General features: G+C 42.1%; 2 protein-coding genes across 3 annotated transcripts; one reads left to right on the top strand and one right to left on the bottom strand.

Moving 5' to 3' along the window:
• Nucleotides 1–2771: 2771 nt before the first annotated feature.
• Nucleotides 2772–6820, bottom strand: PSMD10 (proteasome 26S subunit, non-ATPase 10). The gene is made up of 5 exons (XM_082289679.1): nucleotides 6689–6820; nucleotides 6495–6593; nucleotides 5265–5411; nucleotides 4991–5157; nucleotides 2772–3982 (listed from the first exon to the last, which is right to left on the bottom strand). The coding sequence occupies exons 1-5, from the start codon at nucleotides 6800–6802 to the stop codon at nucleotides 3829–3831; spliced, it is 681 nt and encodes a 226-aa protein (XP_082145805.1). The 5' UTR covers nucleotides 6803–6820; the 3' UTR covers nucleotides 2772–3828.
• A 224-nt stretch (nucleotides 6821–7044) lies between these two features.
• Nucleotides 7045–19625, top strand: ATG4A (autophagy related 4A cysteine peptidase). Of its 2 annotated transcripts, none has more exons than XM_082289720.1 (13): nucleotides 7045–7086; nucleotides 8626–8736; nucleotides 9657–9728; nucleotides 10073–10171; nucleotides 11423–11524; nucleotides 12053–12125; nucleotides 13025–13104; nucleotides 14086–14273; nucleotides 14377–14455; nucleotides 15368–15513; nucleotides 16091–16147; nucleotides 16981–17092; nucleotides 17359–19625. In XM_082289720.1, exons 1-13 carry the CDS (start codon nucleotides 7077–7079, stop codon nucleotides 17421–17423), a joined length of 1194 nt encoding a protein of 397 aa, XP_082145846.1. In that variant the 5' UTR covers nucleotides 7045–7076; the 3' UTR covers nucleotides 17424–19625. The 2 variants fall into 2 exon arrangements, with proteins under 2 accessions (XP_082145846.1, XP_082145847.1); XM_082289721.1 differs by lacking the exon at nucleotides 7045–7086 and adding an exon at nucleotides 7523–7591.
• The last annotated feature ends 52 nt before the right edge of the window (nucleotides 19626–19677 follow it).

Below are 19677 nucleotides of genomic sequence, written 5' to 3'. Positions count from 1 at the left end.
TTGCTTCCTCTGCCTGAGATGATTTAAATCTATTTCCAGGCTAGCCCTACCCACTGAGCAACAAACTCATGCTACTTTTCTCCTGGTCTCTTATCCCAGTGTAACAATCTATCTTCTATAGGCACAAGCATCAAGAGGGACGGTAAGTGGTGCAAAGCACACTGACAGCCAGCAATCGAGTGATGAGCACCCTCTTGGAAGGAGAAAAGGGAATTGAACCGCACACACACACCTGGGTCACTAGACACCCCTTCTCTCTGGGCCTCATTTCTAAAGTTACACAAACTCAGTTTTTCAAAAAGGCAAAGATACTACATTCAGAAGAGCTCAAGGACCACAGGGCTCAGGCAAGTACAGACCCACAGGCTCTGCAGCTCCACGCTGAACTGCCTGAGGCAGGTCCCCGCTGACACAGGCAGACACTGCTTTCAGTCTCATGCACTGCAGGAAAACATATCTGGCTCAGGGATCTGGAGGTTTTTGGCACTTCAGTCTTTCACAGGATCTAATATTCATAAATCCTTTGGTGACTGCTCCTAGACTATAAACATTAGTTATATGCAACATTTATCTTTAAGATTTCTGGGCTAAAATTTTCAGGTTCAGTTCCTACAGTTGTAAGTATGTTTACCAAGATAGTGAGCTCAAAAGAAAAGAAAAAAGAAAGATAAAAGGAAAAAGAAAAAAAGAAAAATATATGGCAACATTTAAGGATGCAAGGCATGAGATCCTAGTTAAGATTTATTTTGGATCTTCAAGAATAACTGTATTAATTGCCCTTTCCTGGCAGTTTTCTGGCTTCCAAATATTTTTATTTGATAGGTGTGTCCTAGTGTTTAGCTTCATTCCAGAGTAACAGAGCATTTATAGTGTTCTTCTAACACTATTTTAGCTAAAACCTATTTGTGCCAGACTGTGAGGGTAAAACCCTTGCTAATACCAACACTGGCATGTTGCACCAGTGGATCCCCAGACTCCTCTCTCCCCAAAATATCCAGGGTAAATCTCAAATCAGGATCTACACAGAAGTCCCCTTGATCAGGCAGCTCTTATTAACTCTTGTGGCAATTATGCCAGGCCAAATTCTTAAGTCACATCCTTCAATCCAGGTTGAGCAGCTTACTGAAAATGTCATATATTGACAGCCAAGTTGTGTAAACCTGCAGGATGATGACATTAAACACACTCAGAAACAGCAAGGGAACAGTCAGTACTACCTGCTGCTCTTTGGGTGCTATTTCTTACTGAAGGTGTTTCCTGATGATAAAATTCAAATCAATTACTGGTCCAAAGGAGCCCCCGCTTGGCTGACAGCAGCAATAATTTAAAATAATTTATCTGACATTCCTAAGCATTCTTCTACTCTTGCCCTTCATGGGAAAACATAGATGTCTTCATGTCACTGCTATAGCTGTACTAGTTCTTCTAAAGCCATCTCCTGCATGTACATGTTCTGGTCACATTTTTCTTATTGCTATACCTTTCCACATCTCTGCAACAGCACTATCGTGATTGAAGAGGGGACTCTATTATGTGGTCATATTTCTTTTAATCTTTCCTTCATCTCACCTCCACACATTTTTCTGCTGGCATTTCCTTACATAACTTGCTACAGTAAGATAGGAACATGTATCCTACAGTAAGATAGGAACATGTTCTATTAGATTGTAGGGTCTTCCTAGAACACCACAGGTTTTATATTTGTTCAAAAAGTAGAAATTGCTCGTTACGTTAATGTTTTTATATAGAGAAAGGAACAACTGACCACGTTCTTGACTAATGATTCCTCTCATACTTCTAACCACCAGTGAGTAATAGATGCTAGTAAAAAGGCAAAATTAGAAGCAAAACAGGCTGCTGGGAGTGAGGAGGTAAGGCAAATAACATGTATTTGGGGTTTCTTACCATAGTGAGGTGTTTTCTGTAAGCCTTCTGGCAGATGTTTGTTCTCATTACAGAGTCTCTAAAGTTTATTAAAAATTATGGGGCACCATTCCTAGCTTCCCACTGATACTCTTGGCAAAGCACAAGTCAAATTAAGTATTGATCCACAGTGTGTAGCTCTAAAACCCTGCAGAGTTATGCAGGATTCAGAAACATTTTTCAGAATTTGCTTTAGATGTTCCAACAGTCTTTGCTGCGTGGCCAATTTATCTTCCCCTAAGAAGCAGGGATCATTAATACAGACACCCGTTACTAAGCCAACATTCAAGCCACCATCTCCTAAGGAAGCAGATTTACAGAGCTACAGAGCTGTGGCAGGGTTTTTTTGCTACACAAAGATCAAGAATGAACACAGAACTCAGCTTCAGCTGCTCTCAAATCAAACTTTTAGCAGTGCCTGTGCAATATATAAGAAACATTTACTCAATCAGGTTCCTCCTTCAATCAAGGCCTGCATGGCCAGAGTTTACTGTACAGGCAAGTTATCCCTTCTGCTCTTAATGAGTCCCCTCAGTGAAATTTAACCTGCATTTTGTGATTTAAGATGCATTTAAAGTCCTGGGTGAAGGTATTTGGTTGTAAGTTTCAGTCTTGCTTATCAAAATTAATTGCATTACCTTAATCCCAGCAAGTCAAACTGTGGAAACTGCCAGCTTGCATTTCACCCTTTCCTGGAGGCTGAAGATCAAACATGTTGCATTTCCATACTGTGTAACAGATGGCAGGTTTTCATCTCGCTTGCTGTTCACACCCCAAACATACAAGCTATTTAGAAAATACTGGTTTTCTTACATGTAAGTTTAATAAAGTTTTATAATACCAAAGACTGTTGTTTAGGAAAGTTCTTTATTTCACAGAATTCCATCCTTTGTTCAAGGGGAAATCTACCCACTGGTGTCAAAAATTATCTTACCAACATCAGGACAGGAGGTCACTTTTCAGACTGCCTCATTAGTTCTGCCTTATAATAACTTAATATCAGGATTTGCTCTGAGTAAATAAAGATTAAACCAGGCTTCTGTTATAAAATAAGATGGTAAACTGCAAGTGTCAGTGATGTTTATGGGAGTCAAAGAGAGCAAAAAAGGAACCTACAAAAGGAGTCAAAGAGAGCAAAAAAGGAACCTACAAAAGGAGCAAGAGGAAAAAATATTAAAGTGGAAGTACATCCCAGAGGAGTATCCAGAGCCATCCATTATAAAACAGTGTATTTGCAGAGGTAAGCCTGAAACTGTGCCTGCATTCTGCAAGCAGTCCAGTGCACTTGATCAAATACATGTATTAAAAGACTCAGAGAAAAACAGGATAACAATCAGTAACAACAGAAAAGCTTTAAACACTCAGATCTCACTTAATACACCAAGAGTAGCAGAAATGGATACAATTATCTAAGTCACTGAGCAAACTGCATTCTACGAAGAGAAATACAGTGTAGTTTAGAATCACCTGAAGAAAGGCAATCAGTACCCACAAAACACAAACAAAACCCCACACACAAATCACAAAGGCTATGGGAAAAAACAAAGACTCTAGAAGAAAATAAAAACTGTCTTTAAATGGTTAAAACATTTTTGGTCCTGTTTCTTGAAAGAAATAACTCTAAACTGGGAACTGAAATAGAAGGAATATCACATTATACACATCACACTGTAAACTGAAAGAAAACTGCAAGATATTGAAAAATACTTTAAAATCAGTGAACTATTTAATTAACAGGAAGTACAAAGAGTTGTTTTGGCACTGCACTTAAAGAACAGCTTCAATAAAAACATTTCATTACCATGCTGATACCATACATGACATCCTAGTTGAACTACCAAAATACAAAGTTTTCAGTCTTAAATAGAAGTGCAACAGGAGAGAGGCTCAAGTGGGAAGCCCCCTCTAGCCTTCCACCATTCTTTTAAGGATGGCTCCCAGGCCACCCTTGGCCACTTTCAATGGGGTCAGCTCTTCTTTATTCTCAATGTGAATACTTGCACCGTGAGACACCAGCAGCTTTGCCTCCTCCACTCTCTCTTCGTCGCAGGCTAAATGACTGCAGTGAGAACAAGAAACCCAGAGCCACTGTTAAACTGCCCAAGCTTATAAAGAGCAATAATTATGCCATGTCAAAATGACAGCGTGAATGTTGGGGGGAAATACATCTGAGAACAACAAATCCACAAGCAGCCAACTACCTAGACAGATTCCAAAGCTTGCTGTCCAGTCCCTCTGCTGTCATTAAGCAACTCAAGAACATTCCTCCTGCTGCTCTCCTTGCAATGTTAAGACAGTTCTTTGGGTTAGCATTTGGCTCTGCAGTCAGCAAAGCTAAAGAGAACAATAATCCATGGTGAGAATGGAAAATGGCAATCTCTATTAAATTGAAAGTGATAAATAAATTGTCTAATGCTAAAAAATAATCTGAAGTAATGTGTTACTGCAAATGCAGCAAATGCTTGTTTCCATTTGGCACAGTGTCCTAGGAAAAACTGTGCATTCCAGGGCCACACTGGGGTTTATGCACAGCTAAAACATACTGCTTGATCTTATTCACAGCAAAATCCGGATTCCACTGTGGTTTTGCCACCAAGTTCAAAGCAGCCGTAACCCTTACAGATTCAAATTGATCTCTAAGGTAACAACAAACACTGGGCTGCAACTTCTTTTCCTTAGAGAGGTGAAGAAAAGCTTCTAAAATGAGTTCTTGCTTGGCAGGACAGAGTAGACCAGCCTGCAAGACCAGTTTCCTCTGACTCTGATGTCATGTGCTCACTTTCTACCTTCTAGCAGCAATCAATGTATTCCAGATTATTACAAAAGGTGTTCTACACTCTTTTAAGTAGATGCAGTAACACAAATTAAAGTATGCATGTACAGACACACTGAGGTAAAATACTAAGTATGACTTTCAGAAATACTTTTTAATTGCACAGGGATGTGAAGCAAGAAAGTATTTTGAGGCAATGAAAAATTAAAAAAAAAAAAGACATTGAAGTAATGGGAGTTTCATTTCACAGAGATTATGGTATATTGAGCAAAATAAAAATAAAAAATTACTTACAGAGGAGTATTCCCTTCAGAGTCCCGTATATCCACAGTTGCATTGTGCTGCACAAGGATCTGTACCATTTTTAGGTTTCCTTTGGCTGCTGCTCTGTGTAACGGGGTGGATTCAAAATGATCTGTTGCATCTGGATTTGCTCCGTTCTCCAAAAGCATGATTGCAATCTGAGTACGTAGAAAGAGAAAGGAGCAGGGGAGGAAGATGTGGAGTTAATATATCTAAATCCTTCTTCCAAGAGCACCACCAGCTCCTGTAGCTTAGGTAAACATACCTCCTGCTTATTTTTGGAGGCTGCATAATGCAGAGGTGTGCAGCCATTCTGATTGACAGCATTTACATGAGCACCCTTAGCAATGAGGGCTTTCACAATTTCATCACGGCCTGCTGAAGCAGCAATGTGCAAGGGAGTCCAACCAGCCTACAGAGGTAAGAAGAAATCCACATTATTCAAGCCATGAGTTTCAGGGAGAAAAACATGACAATGCATAACCCAGATAGACTTGACTACTCACACTGCACATATTCTTACCAGTGTAAAGCTAAACATTATGGATTTTCACTAGAGACAAGGCTCATGTCTTCTTACATGCCAGCATTCAGTACCTGACAAAAGCTGACAGTTAAATGACAGAAATCACTTCTGCTATGCAGTTATGCATGGTATCTTTGCAGAACACTTTGTCCCTGCAGAATTTACACTAGTGCCTTTTTAAGAACAAACAGGAGTAGTAGAAAAAGGTATTAAAAAGTTTCTGCAACCCTTTCTATATCCTACTCTCTAAACCAATGAGACATTTCCTTCATTATGGATGACATTTAGGATGCTTTGTAATCGACACAAATATTTCAACTCTTCCTCTAGAGCAGGAGCAGGCCATCTCCTTTCCAACTGTGAATTCACTCAACCTGCCCCTCCTTCATTAATGCCTTTCCCAATACGAGGAATCTTCAGGGTGCCTCATGATTCGGCACAACATATTTGAGAGATCGCACCGAGATAAAGGCAGTATGAAAACCCCAACAACCACTGAAACACCCCTAGTTTTGCAACTTCCTTCATAAGAACAGTTATCCTAAAATTCCTGGACAATAAGCAGGAATCAAGTCTCCTCCTCACGCCTACTTCCACACGAACTGTGAAATACTTCACCCTGCCTTCCCAGCGCACATAGAGCAGCCTGGGCTTCTCCAAGTGTCAGATACCGCCCCGGGCGCACCAGCCGCCGGGAGGAGGGGGAAGAGCACGGAAGGGAGGAAGGGAGGAAGGGAGGAAGGGAGGAAGGGAGGAAGGGAGGAAGGGAGGAAGGGAGGAAGGGAGGAAGGGAGGAAGGGAGGAAGGGAGGAAGGGAGGCGGTTCCGGGAGCTGCCCCCGACCGCTGTCAGGGCCCCTCTGCAGCTGCAACCATGACAGCAACGGGCCGCAGCACCATCTGCGCAGCCGGACCGCCCCGCACAGCGGCCCGCGGCTCCCTCAGCCGCACCGTACGGCCGCGGCACTCACATCGTCCTTATCGTTCACGGGCACGCCGAGCCCGAGCAGGAGGTCTGCGACGTCCGTGTGTCCCGCCGAGCAGGCCCAGTGCAGCGCGGTGCGGTGATCCTGCGGGAAGGAAGCGGTGAGCGGGGCGAGGACGGGGAGCGGCTGGCTCCCGCGGGAAGCCGCCCCCAGGCCGCCCGGGGCCGCAGCCGGCTGACCTGGTCGGCCCGCGTGGCCTGGGCCCTGTCGCGGAGCAGCAGCGCCCGCAGCTCCTCGAGGCGCCCCGCGAACGCCAGGTTACACACGGCCACGTCCGACACCGAGCCCTCCATGCTGCCCCCGCGCACCCCCGCCCGCGGGACGGCCAAGCCCGCGCCGCGCCAATCAGGAGGGCGCCGGGACCCAGTCCAACCAATCGCGCCTGCCCGCCTGCTCCCCTCGCCCCTCGGGCCGCGGGGGCTGCTGGGGCTTGTAGTCCCACAGCCGAACGGGCGGCGCGCTGCCGGCGGGCGGCGGGACTGCAGCTCCCAGGGCGCCCCGCGGCGCGGCCGTGTTGTGCCTCCGTGTCGGGGCGAGGAGGAGGAGGAGGATGGTGACAGCGGGAGGATGGAGGCCGGTGAGGGGCGCGGGGCGCGGGCACGGCCGGCGGGGCGGCGCTGAGGGGCCAGGCTGGTGCTCCGGGGCTCCAGCCGGGCCGCCGGCGGCGGGAGGCGCCCGCGGGCTGAGGGGAGGCGGGTCGGCGCGGTGCGATCCGCCCTGAGGGGTCGCCCGGCGCGGGGGGTCCCGCGGCCTCTCCTGGGGCCGGGGCTGGGGGCTCGGGCGGGGGCCCGGGCGCGGGGAGGCTCGGGCGGGGCGCGGGGCGGCCTGAGCCGGGGGCCGGAGCCGGGTCTGCCAGCCCGGCCCCGGGAGGCGCCGCAGCTCGGGGGGGAGCGCTCTGCAGGAGCGCCGGGAAGGGGAAGGACACCCCGGGAAGGGAAAAGAGACCCTGGCGGTGCCTCCTCGGGTGGTCCCAGGTGGCGTACGGCAGCGGGGGCGAGAGGGGCGGCCGCGAAGGAGGCGCAGGTGTCTCCGGCTGGATTTCGGGGGTCGCGAGTGTCTTAAGTCTTTGGACCCAAAAATAGGTAATTTGCCTTCCAAGTGCAGTAAGTGACGGCTTTTCTGATGGAGAAGGCAGAGCACAGTGCGAGAAGCTGTTTTGCCGAGCTGCCAGCCCTAGAGCAGTCTGTCGTGGTGTTTAACCACTGCCTGCGGGGAAGGTGAATGTCGGGGCTCGGCACTGCCGGCCCCGGTGCTCCAGGAGGGTGGTGTAGCTTCCTTTTGATTGCTGGAATGTATATATTTTTAAAATGGAATTTTTTAAATATATATGTTTACCTGCTGATTATTCACTCTTTGTACTGGATATATGTGCACTCACTTGAAAAGTAGGATAAATTGTTTGCTTTCACTTTTAACTTCTGATTTCATAGCATATAGTCCTTAAGATTGTTGTCTAAAATTATTTTACATGAATTTTTACACTTGAAGGGTTGTTTCACTCTTCCAAAAAGCACCATTTTAATGATCTGGAAAATGGTTGGACTGTCTTCTTTTAGTAGTATTCTTTTGTTATTTTTCACTAAATAGATGTGGTATTGAATAATAACATTAATCTATTTAACACATCTATTTTTTTTGCTGAAGTGTTTCAAATCTCCAGTTGGGAAAGTAAAGCCAAGCCTTGCTAACACTTTTCACATGCTTCCTATTAAGCACGAGGCTGTAATCACTCTGATTTGTATTTTTTGTACATTTCAGAACAAGCCGTGGTGTCTAAATTTTTTTTTTCCCTTCCTCATTATCTTGAATCAAATCTCATCCTTGCTGCAGTCATCCTGAACTTCTGTCACTGACTTCAGTGAGACTGCTTATAATCAAGGTGTTATTCCTGGTGTTCTCTCAACACTCACTGAGGATCTAAATAAAAACCAAGGCATTGGATATTTCAGTGTCAGAACAGCTTTTAAGGGAGAAAATTAAAAGCAGCTGGCAGCACTCCTTAGAAGCCCCAAAGGCTGCAGAGACTTGCTACAACTAGTTCAGTCTGAGAGCTCCAAGTTGTACATAAAAGAACAAGGGATAAAATGGAGTTTGAATTTTGTGTATTCCTGTTCAGTTTTATCTAGGTATGAAAACCAGATCACTATTTTGTCAGACTACTTAGAAGAATTTCCAGAAACTGATGAGCCAGTGTGGATTTTAGGAAGGCAACACCACCTGAACACAGGTATCTTTAGAATTAAATTATCTGTAATATCTGTAGAATATTCATAGATTGACATCAGCTGCCTCAGAAATAAATAAATAACTTCTGGGAAATGTTCAGCATTACTAATGTCATTTTTCAAATAACAATAATAAGTTAGTCTATGGCACATACTGTGTTTTGGTGAAAATAAATACATGACCTAAAAGTTAGAGCAGAGCAATGTGTTTATATAAAAATAAGATTTCAGAAATGAGTTTTTCTCCCTGGGGAGAAGACAGGGGCATCCTCCTGTGTTACATGTCAAAGGCAGTGGCCACCAGTGCAGGCACGGTGTTCAGGACAGCCGAGGGTGCTGCATGCAGCCTTGATCAGATGGAGAATCCTTTGGAAAAGCCAGCCAGTCTGAGCCACAGCTAAGGGAAAGTGCAGCAAATAGGATTCTTAACCATTCTTCAGAGCCTTTGGAGAATTCTGTAAGTGCATGTGTTTAAACAAACAAAAAAAAACCCCAGAGAGATTTAATTAAATTTAACCTTATTATTAAACTTTTCCTAAAATTACTTTCTGTTGGGTTTGGAGGTAGTGTATAATTCCATGTTCGTTTGCACGTAGAAATTCTTAACCTGCTTTACCAGTTCTTTCCTTAGGATATAGTTCTCCAGAGTTGTTTCATTCAGGCTGGACATAGTCATTCCAAACACCTTGTAAAACTTCATTGGCTAATAATTATTTTATCCTTAATAAGTTAACTTTAATTAGCAGTCTGCAAAAGCTCTCTGTGTTTCAACTGCTAAAAATGTTTTAAATTTTAAGGGTCTTGTATGTAAAAGCTAACAGGAGCCTTCCATGCACTATATATTCATTATACAGGGATAATTTGAATTTTTCAGTTTTAAAAGTCTGTTTTAATAATTTCTTTCCTCTTAAAATTATTCCAGACAAATCTAAGTTATTGTTGGATATAAGTGCTCGTCTCTGGTTTACATATAGAAGAAAGTTTTCACCTATTGGTGAGTATGCAGCATTCCAGCTGCCTGGTTATGAATTAGCAGGATTAGTGATGGTGTTGGGGACTGAAAAGTTATTTTTACAGTAGTAGAACATTTTGAGCATAATTTTAACTGTTTATGCAAACAAAAGATTAAAGCTGTTAAAATCAGTGCTTGCTGGTACCTGTATATAATCAGGTCCTCATGTTTGTGGGGCAAGCAGTGAAGTGACACCAGGCTGTGGAGAGGAAGGAGCTTGCTCAGTGCCTTTGATCAATAACAGGTGTTCGAGGTGTAACTGAGGCTCTCCCGGAGGCTGGGCTCTGTGTAGAGCCCGTGCTGACTGTGGGCAACTCTGTTCCCAGGAGGCACCGGCCCCTCGTCTGACGCAGGCTGGGGATGCATGCTGAGGTGTGGGCAGATGATGCTGGCCCAGGCACTGATCTGCAGACATTTAGGAAGAGGTGAGTACTGTTGCTGAGGCAACTTTTGTGTTATTTGGAGACTGTTGATTTAGCTCCATAAAAGCATAAAACCTGAAGTTATTAATGAAACTTTCTGTGATGCCCTGATAAAGTTACTAGTGAACTATTCTTGTCTGATGGGGTAAAATCATGTCAGCCTTGAGCAGAGAAACAAAAATAGAGGAAGGACAAACAGGGAATCCCACTGTTGTTATTTTATAAATCTTTTTGAGGAATACCCAAGTTGAAGCCAAGGGAAAACTTGCCACCATGGGTCTGAGTTCTTCCCCTCTTCTCATTCCATAGCCACCAAAATGCTGGCTCAAGGTGATGGTGTGAGTAGTGACAGCGTGATATTCACCACACAAAGTACTTCACAAACCACTCACCCATCATCAGCCTGAGTCCAAATCCTGCAGCAGACCCCACTAGTGCCTGTTATTAATCCTATACTAACACCCCATATCCCAGGGTCAGGGGTGAGTGTCATAGGTCTGCTCTGTGTGTCACTCTGCTGTCAGTTACCTTACTGTGGTTGGGTCTGTGATCCTTATGCTCTTTTGTCATGGTTTCTATGGCAGCATGATTTGTGGATTTACCACTTTAATAACTGAATCCACAGAAGGATTTATCCATTTGAATAACTGAATCCGCAGAACAGTAGTGCAAAGATTTAACTGAAAGAGTAGGCAAACAAACATATTACCTGAGAAAAACTACAACTTGAACTTGCAGTATAGGTCTGAATAGCATCAGCCTTGTGTATGTGCTTCTCTGTTAGTAAATGTGAGGTAACTACCTCATGTTAGAAGCAGTAACTCTCATGGCAAAGCCATGGTTTGGATTTTTCTGTGGGAGAGGGCCAGCATTGTGTTTGGACTTTGCTTTATGAATCTTATTATCCTACAAATGCTTGCAAATCTAACAAAGTCTAAACAGAACAGATAGTTTTAACCAGTCTTAGAAGCTCACATAGAGCAATAGCTACCAATTGTCAGCAGTGATCACTCAGGATATATTTGCAGTTGGCATTGTTATTTTAGTTTCCCAGTTTTCACAAGATAGCATGTGATGATAAAGGACAGCTTGATAATAAATGACAAGGTGTGACTTCTAGGATCTCTAAATAAAATGTAAATATTAGAGATGGATTGCCTCTTAACATCTCTTTGATGGCTTCTGCATTCTAGAAATTTGATCAGTATGATGAAAACATTATTATTTAATCTGTATAATTTTTTTTCCTGTAAGATTGGCAATGGGAAAAACACAAAAAACAACCAGAAGAATATCATAGAATCTTACGGTGCTTTCTAGATAGAAAAGATTGCTGTTATTCTATCCACCAAATGGGTAAGAACACACAACTTCTTTTTGTCCACTGAAATTCCAATGATGTTGCAACTTTCTCATTTGAAATACGTTAATTAAAAATTTTGAAAAGGTGATTATGAAGACAATGTATACATTTATATATAAATTAAAATGCATGCAGATGGGTACAATGTATAATAATTCAGAAATGTTATTCACTAAGACCAAAATAAATCTGTATGCTAGAATCTAGCTCTTGATAAAGTGTGCAAGTTTTGGGTAGCAGAGTTGATAGTATTAAAATAGACAGTCATAAAGCTTACTGCTGTAATTTGTAAGTAAGGACATATTTGTAATTCTCATTACAGTTTAGGAACTTTTTGTAAGGGAACTAGCAGTTAGTAAGTTTTGAAAAGAGCATAGATTGAAAACATAATTGTTGTTAAATACAGCTTGCACTTGCTCTAGAATGTTTGTCAAAATATTCGTGGGCCATGCTATTTGACATAGACTGTGACCAGCCTCTCTGTGGTCTTTTCCTGTGTGTGTTTTCCCTTACAAAAACAGCGCAGATGGGTGTTGGAGAGGGGAAATCCATTGGAGAATGGTTTGGACCAAATACAGTTGCTCAAGTACTGAAGTAAGTCATGGCAGTGGCTCCCTCAGAACGTGCTTCCGGGGCCGCTGAGCTCGGAGACCGCGCAGCACTGCCCGAGGGTGCTGGAGAAAACATGGAAGCTCCTCCTAGTCTGGAAGCCACACTAGAGATGACTTTGCTGAGGGAGGTGCCAGATGTCAGGAGGCCGGACTGCAGGTCCTGGGCACCATTTGCTGCAGCCCTGGGACAGACACATTCTGGAGTGGGAAAGGAGCGAAAGGATGTGCTGGCCTCCAGCTCCTTTCCCTTATGAATTCTTAATGGCTCACATACCAGTTTTTTGGGCTTATTTTAGACAACCAACAGCACCTGCGCAGCCTAAGAGCTCCCTTCCCCAGAGTTTTGGATGTCACACAAGTGGACAGAAACCTGTGTGCTATAATGCCCCCCTCCTAACTTTTGGGTGCCAGAATCTTGAGCTGCTCTGGCTTTTAACAACCTGAAATAGTTTCACTGAGTTTAGTGGAACTTCTTGAGCACAAAGTAATGTGAAAAACTGGCTTAGGAATTTTTTCCTTCTCTACATGATGCCAGGCACCATGGGCAGAATCCCACAGCAGAGGTTGTTAATTGTAATAAAAAGTAATAAACATAATTATGTGGTCGAGCTGTTACTATCCCTGCATATGGCAAAAGGACAAGACAGTTTTCACATATTATAGTGTGTGTGTTTTTCCTGGAACCAGTCATTATTATTTTTTGTAAATACTTTAAATACTAAAAGTTATCTTTTTATTACACGAAGACTTAAAAAAAGCCCAGCAATTTTTTTTCCAAATAAATGATTCTTTTTACTCAAGAACCATTTAACTGTCATGTGTTAAAAGCTACCCTTGTGGTCCTAATAAACTTTTATTAATTATTGCCTTTATGTTTTCTAGGAAGCTTGCTTTATTTGATGAATGGAATTCGTTAGCAGTTTACGTATCTATGGACAATACAGTGGTCATCGAAGACATCAGTAAGTGAAACAGGAGTTTTTGCAGGACTGCTTTAGTGTCTCAGCAGATATTAAAGAGTAGCTCAAGCTCGTAGCAAATTTGTTTGGAGAAACTACTTCTGGGAGCATTAGGGTAGTGGTTGGATTTGATGACCTTAAAGGTCTTTTCCAGCCTAAATGATTTGATGGTTCTGTGATTATTTCTTTGGTGACAGTTTTTGATTTGACTCCACTCTCCTGAATATAGCTAAATATAAGCAAAATCTTGGGACCGTCCATAGTTGTTCCCAGGGTAAGAAAAGGAATAAAGGAAATGGATACTCAGGTTTGGGGTTTCCAAAACTAAAGTTAACACAGAACAGTGAGGCATTTTTGGTGACCAGCTTACATACCATGTGGATGAGAAGGTGGAGTTTGGTCTGTGCTACCTTAACTCCCACTTCAGCAATGGAATGAAGTTGCTGTATGTAAAAATACAGAGAATTGCTTGTAATACAGAGTTTGCCAGAGATTTGTTTTTGTCAGGCAAAGGGAAACGAGGGTCAAATCCTTCAGAAATACGTGGCCCATTTTTAGTTGTAAGGGTGGGTTTACAAGTGGTATTTAGCCACAGCCTGGTTCTACTTTAGTCCCTACTTCTGCTTATTTTGTGTCTACATCACTGGAAGTGAAGAGTTCCCTTAAGAATTTCTAACGCTTCATCTCTGCTGTATAATCTCCCAGGGAAAGCTTGACAGCATTAATACTGCAAAATAGTAAATATAACTTCAGTCTTAAACATGCATACCCTCATTTTTTTCATGTCTCACTAATGTGCCAGCACATACTCTGACTGCCAGAATTACTTCTACTAAATAGTCAGTATTTCCAAGCCCTGCTCCTTTTGTCTTAAAACTGGAGCTCTGTAAAACTGTCTGGAAAAGTAATTTAATTCATGATTGAGAGGAAGATCTGCTCTGTATTCCTCTGTGCATTCACTGATCTCTGTTTTCATTCCCCTAGAGAAGATGTGCTGGTCCCCTGCCCAGAGCAGCGGCGTTGCCCACAGCAGTGCACATTTGCACAGAAGTGCTCTTGGCCAAAACAAGAACACAGCAGGATTGTGCCCAGGCTGGAAGCCCCTCTTGCTCATTATCCCTCTCCGGCTAGGGATTAATCACATCAATCCAGTGTATATTGATGCGTTTAAAGTAAGGGATTCTTCAGTGACTTGTTTATGTATGTGAAATAAGTTCAGGTATCTGTTATATCAATAAACAAATCCATTTAATTTTTCTCTCTTTGGACTCCTAGGAATGCTTTAAGATGCCACAGTCTTTGGGAGCATTAGGAGGGAAACCCAATAATGCCTATTATTTTATAGGATTTTTAGGTAAGGAAGAAAGAAACTTACTCCAAATATTCATATGACTGAAAGAGAAAGGATTTTCTTTGGGAAGGGGAAATAGTAAGCATTTCAAGCATGAGAATGGAGAAGAAGAAACATACCTCAAACACTTCAGAACAGTATGAGACCATCCTTACTGGAACAGAAAAGCAGCAGCAAAGCTTGACGTAAAAATATGGAATGATAGAAGCAAGAACAAGACACTAAGAAAAATTGATAGCATTCAACAAGTGTCAGATGTCACTGCTGCTTAAATAATGAATTTTTTCTATCATTAACACTTTCTGGTGAAGTGTCTTGTTTTATTCTTTTGCTTCCTCGCTGTCTTAAATTATTGTCTCATATTTTTCAATTTCTTATCAAAGCTTCTATGTCTTCCTTTATTAATTAATGGAATAGTTGATCCTAGATTCAGACTTTCATATTTCACCCGGGTTTGATCTGTTACTTCTTAAATATTTTGTTCTTTCTTCTGTAAAACTTGAGCTGTTTTAGTCAGACTTATTTGTTCCAATTTCTGGGTGAATGCCTAATGGGATTACAGATTGCATTTGTGGTCATCCTGTATCTTTCATCTGAGGAATGTTAGGGATTACAACAGCTGAGATTTTTCAAAAATGTACTGGACTTCACATAGATGAAGAAGAGTATGTGACAAAGGTAAAACAAACCATCCAAAAAACCCACTCTAAAAGGTAACAGTGGAAAATTATACTAAATGCTGTGTGGGATACTGTTGTGCCTGGAACTGGAACTGCTTTCCCGTTCTCTTAAAGACTCCCTAGCTAGAGAGTTATGGACTGTGCTAATAATCCAATTTGTGTTATACAAGTCTGGATGGAGTAAGTTTATTAATGCCTCTTGCTTATTACCACCGTATGGATTTTACCCCTCCAGGCAATGAGCTGATCTACTTGGACCCTCACACCACTCAGAGTTTTGTAGATTCAGAAGAAAATGGCACAGTCGATGACGAGAGCTTCCACTGCCAGCAAGCCCCACACAGAATGAAGATCATGAATTTGGACCCTTCAGTAGCTTTAGTAGGTTTTAGACAGTAACAAATGCGTGTACTTTATTCAAAGCAATACCTCTGTGTATTGTTAAGGGGCAGCAACATGTTTTCTTGATCACAGTCAAGATCACAGGGCACTCTTCTGCAATCTAAAATTCAACACATAGTAGTTTATCTATTAACTGCACAGGATACATGAATTTTAGCTCAAGCAGGGGACCAGCTACTTGTATCCTGGGGAGCCAATTAAGTTTCTTTCCTGGACCGTTTCCAAGAAGTAGTTTGAAAGTTGAAGCAAGGATCTGCATCAGGTTTCCTTATTTTATTCCATCACTATCACCTATGCATGGTTGGTCTGGAGAAGATACCTGAGCTTGTTTTATTTAATTTACAAATCTTCAAGAGGAATTACTTGTAGAAGTCATCCAGTATATGTCACAAGAATACTGTGGTAGTTGAAGGAATTCAAACGGATCTCATGCCAGTGTCCTTTGGTTGGGTTATGGGTGATTGTCACTTGGGATATAACTCATACATACATAGCACAGCAACCTTTGCTCACTGACATTTGTATTTAGTTATTACTATGTGTGTTCTTTCCTTAGGGCTTCTTTTGCAAAGAAGAATGTGATTTTGATAACTGGTGTAGTCTTGTACAAAAGGTAATACTACTGTCTTTTTTTGCTCTGTATGAAATGATGGCTACTGTTCTTTGTTAACGGAAATTCCCAGCCTGCAAATCAAATGATCCCCAGTGAAGGTGGCACTAATGATCAGGGAGAGCTGACACTGCTGATAGAGCTTGTTCAGCATTTTGCAGCCCTGAGCCCTGGAGAACAAGTACATAACACCTGCTTCCTGAGTTTGTCTTTTTTTAGCAGTACTGCAGTAGTGGCTCATACCTAAGTCATTTACTGAGAAACACAGCAAGCAGTTGGAATATTAAGCAACAGGAATGCGAATATGAAATACCACTAACTAAAAGACATTTATTTTTAAAAACGTCTACAGAAAGCAGTCTGTAAATAACTGAAGTAGAAGATACGATGTTGCTCACCTGACAGGACTGAAATTTGGCTTCAATAATAACTTGTTTCTCCTGATCAAAACCTGTCTTCAAAAATCTGTTGGATTTCTTTGAGTAGATAAGTCTGTCTTTTATTTCCATTGAACACAGAGAGGTCCATGTAAGTAATTTACTTTTAAAAGGCAGAAATATGTTCTTGGTATCTTTTTGCTCCATGTAAACAAAATTATAGATGTATGGCTATCAAAGCTCATTATAATCCACTGATAACTTGTAGGAGAGTTTAAGAGATCCATCTTCCAGGTGTGTTTTCAAGTAGGAAAATACTAGAGATGTGTGAAGCAGTGATTCATGGTGGCAGGTACCTGAAATAACAGGAACTTACAGCCTTTGTTCTTTGATAGATATACAGTATTAGAAATGTTTTTAATTAAGCAGGCAGTTTTTTGTTTTGTATTGTGTCCTCAGGAGATTCTAAAGCAACAGAGCCTGCGGATGTTTGAGCTGGTCCAGAAGCACCCACCACACTGGCCTCCTTTCATACCTCCGACCAAGCCAGAAGTGACAACCACAGGAGCAGGTGTGGTACCACTGACAGCGCTGCTGGGCAGCAGCGTGGGGCTCCTCAGCCAGCAGGAGCACCACCACAGCTGGAATAACTGGGCTTTCCTGAGGATCAAGTGATCACTGCCTGATTAAGTGCCATATTCCTATGGAATGTCAGTTATCCAAACATTCTTAAATCTTAGAAAATATTTCAAAGGCAGCATTTCAGAAGGGGTTGAGGGTTTTTTTTAGTAAAGAAAATCAGGTATGTCTTTACATTCTAAATTATTTATTTTTCAGAACTCATTGAATCTACTGACAAGCTATTTGAATTGGAAGAAGAATTTGAAATCTTGAGTGTATGAAGGAAACTGTGGTGACCCTTCTGAGTATTGAACATATTGCTAATACTATTGCATTGACTTAAATTACACAGCCATGTTAGCCCCGAAGTGCCTGAAATCATGGATAACAGAGCACAAACACCTGGTAGCATCCAAAACTGCAACGGGGACAGTTCCTTCGGTCAAAGAGCTTCCCCAGATGGAAAGGCAGTGAAAGATTTTATTATGAGACCCTGAAAGAGAACCTCTTTTTAATGTATGTCTTTCTTGAAGACAAATGGACCTCTGAGGCAAAAGCAAGTCTGTCACTGGGCTGTATGTTTGGAGAAAGGGATAACACAAAATGGGTATTTCTTGCTCTCATATAATGCAATAGTTTAGTTCTTAAAGCAAAACAGTCTTCAGTTAAGGAGGATGTTTACTTCTGGTTCCCTCCCATGGGCTGCATCATAGAAAAAATGCATTGTCTTGTTTAAAAGATCAACTGGATCAGGAGAAAATTGTTTCCTTGTTAAATATTTTAACATGTATTGGAGCAACCACACTCTATTACAAAAATGTTTCTGTGAAAGGAACTATGTCTAACGTATACGTTTTGCAATAGCCTTCCTGTTTCTGGGAGACCTCAAGAGGAACAGGAGCCTCAAATAGTTGATATAGATCACAACCACTGTTATATATTTCACCTTGACCTTAAAGTTCAATCATTAAAACTTAGGCTGACTTTTCTTTTGGAGCTAAAGTGAGTCAAAGGTGGTTTAACTGTACCTTATTTATTTTAAAAAAGATTTACACAAGTATCTCTGTTACTGCACTTTATCCGTGCATCTAATAAATTTCTTAAGCTTTTCATAGGTTGTATGCTGCTATATTTTGTTAATTTGTGTGAACTAAATATAAGCCAGGTTATCTTAAAACTTAATATATAGGCATATGCAAATTACTTAATTGTTGGGTTTTGACTTGTTGCCTTTTGAAATCTGTTTTGGTAAAAGTGCCTTAATTCTCCAGGTTTATCAAAAGAGCCAGTGCAGTTTTGTTTCTTAGACAGTGTATCTCTCTAGCAGCTATAAGAAAACCAGCTCAGAATAAAGGAAAAGATCTTTTACTTCATTCTGCAGTTCCTTTTTACTATCAGACAGTCCCCATTCTGATCATTTTGTCATGATAGTGTAATGGACGTGAATTGCACACTTTCATCTTCAGCAATAAATGACAACATCGAGAAATCCTGAATGCTGTCTGCTCTCACTCGCACTTCTTGATCAGGGCCAGCATGATTTCCAAGAAAATAGTCATGACCTGGTCACAGTTCATCTTGTTTGCCTTCAGTGTTTATTAGCCATGGTTTGGAAACTCTACATGTAGAAAAAATAAAATTTTCTTCCCCTCTCCATGGATTAGCTGCACAGATTTAGGGTTTTTTAAACAAAGCATTTCTTCTTCATTACTATGCAGAGTTACTGTTCTTGTGACATCAGCTGCAGCCCTCTCCTCCCCACAGACAAAAATTAAAATGAGCCCTTGCTCTGAAAGCTCAGTCTTGAGCCATGCCTGCCAAAAAAAAAAATTAAAAGACCCCTAGTGGTGTACCACGTGCTTATTCCCCACGCCACCCTTAGCCATGAGAAACACTCTTCAGAGAGGAGCCTGAGCCTTGCAGAGCTCTTGAAGGATTGGAGGTGGGGGGTAAAGAGATGGAAATGGGGCTGATAGGAGAGCAGCTGGTGACTGGAATTCCCACTCTGTGCACCTGACAGAGAGGGGTGGTGGAACTGGATGGAAGCTTGGACAGGGACAGCAGTGGAACTGGGTACTGCAATAGAAGCAGCTCTCTAAAGACAGTGGTGCTTAAATTGCATAGCTCTGATCCTGGGGAGTAAGGTGTGTTTGCATGTGGCATGTTCAAATATAAAGCCAAGTCCCTGCAGATACAAGCCCTGACCAACACCTCTATTTGTACCACCCCAGGAGCCCAGTGGCTGAAATTTTCATTGTACTTTGCCAGTTATCTGCATGATTTTTCAAAAGTCATGAGCTTTGCTCTGTGCACTTAAGTGTTTTAAAGTTGCACGTGCATAACCCAGGATGTAAATCCAACATGGTCTGCCTGTGCCAGGACAGCTGGGAAGTAGACTGGATATCCTACAGGAAAGGACTGCTGCTCAGGAGTGTTAAAGTGCCTTAAAGACACTTGCAAAATACCTCCAAAGCAGTTGCTAATCTTTCATAATTGGGAATAAGTGACTACATTGTCCCTCACAACTTCCCTGCT

The sequence above is a fragment of the Coloeus monedula genome (assembly GCF_965178545.1).
Source record: "Coloeus monedula genome assembly, chromosome: 12".
Lineage (NCBI taxonomy): Eukaryota > Metazoa > Chordata > Aves > Passeriformes > Corvidae > Coloeus > Coloeus monedula.
This window is presented reverse-complemented; position numbering and strand designations above follow the sequence as displayed.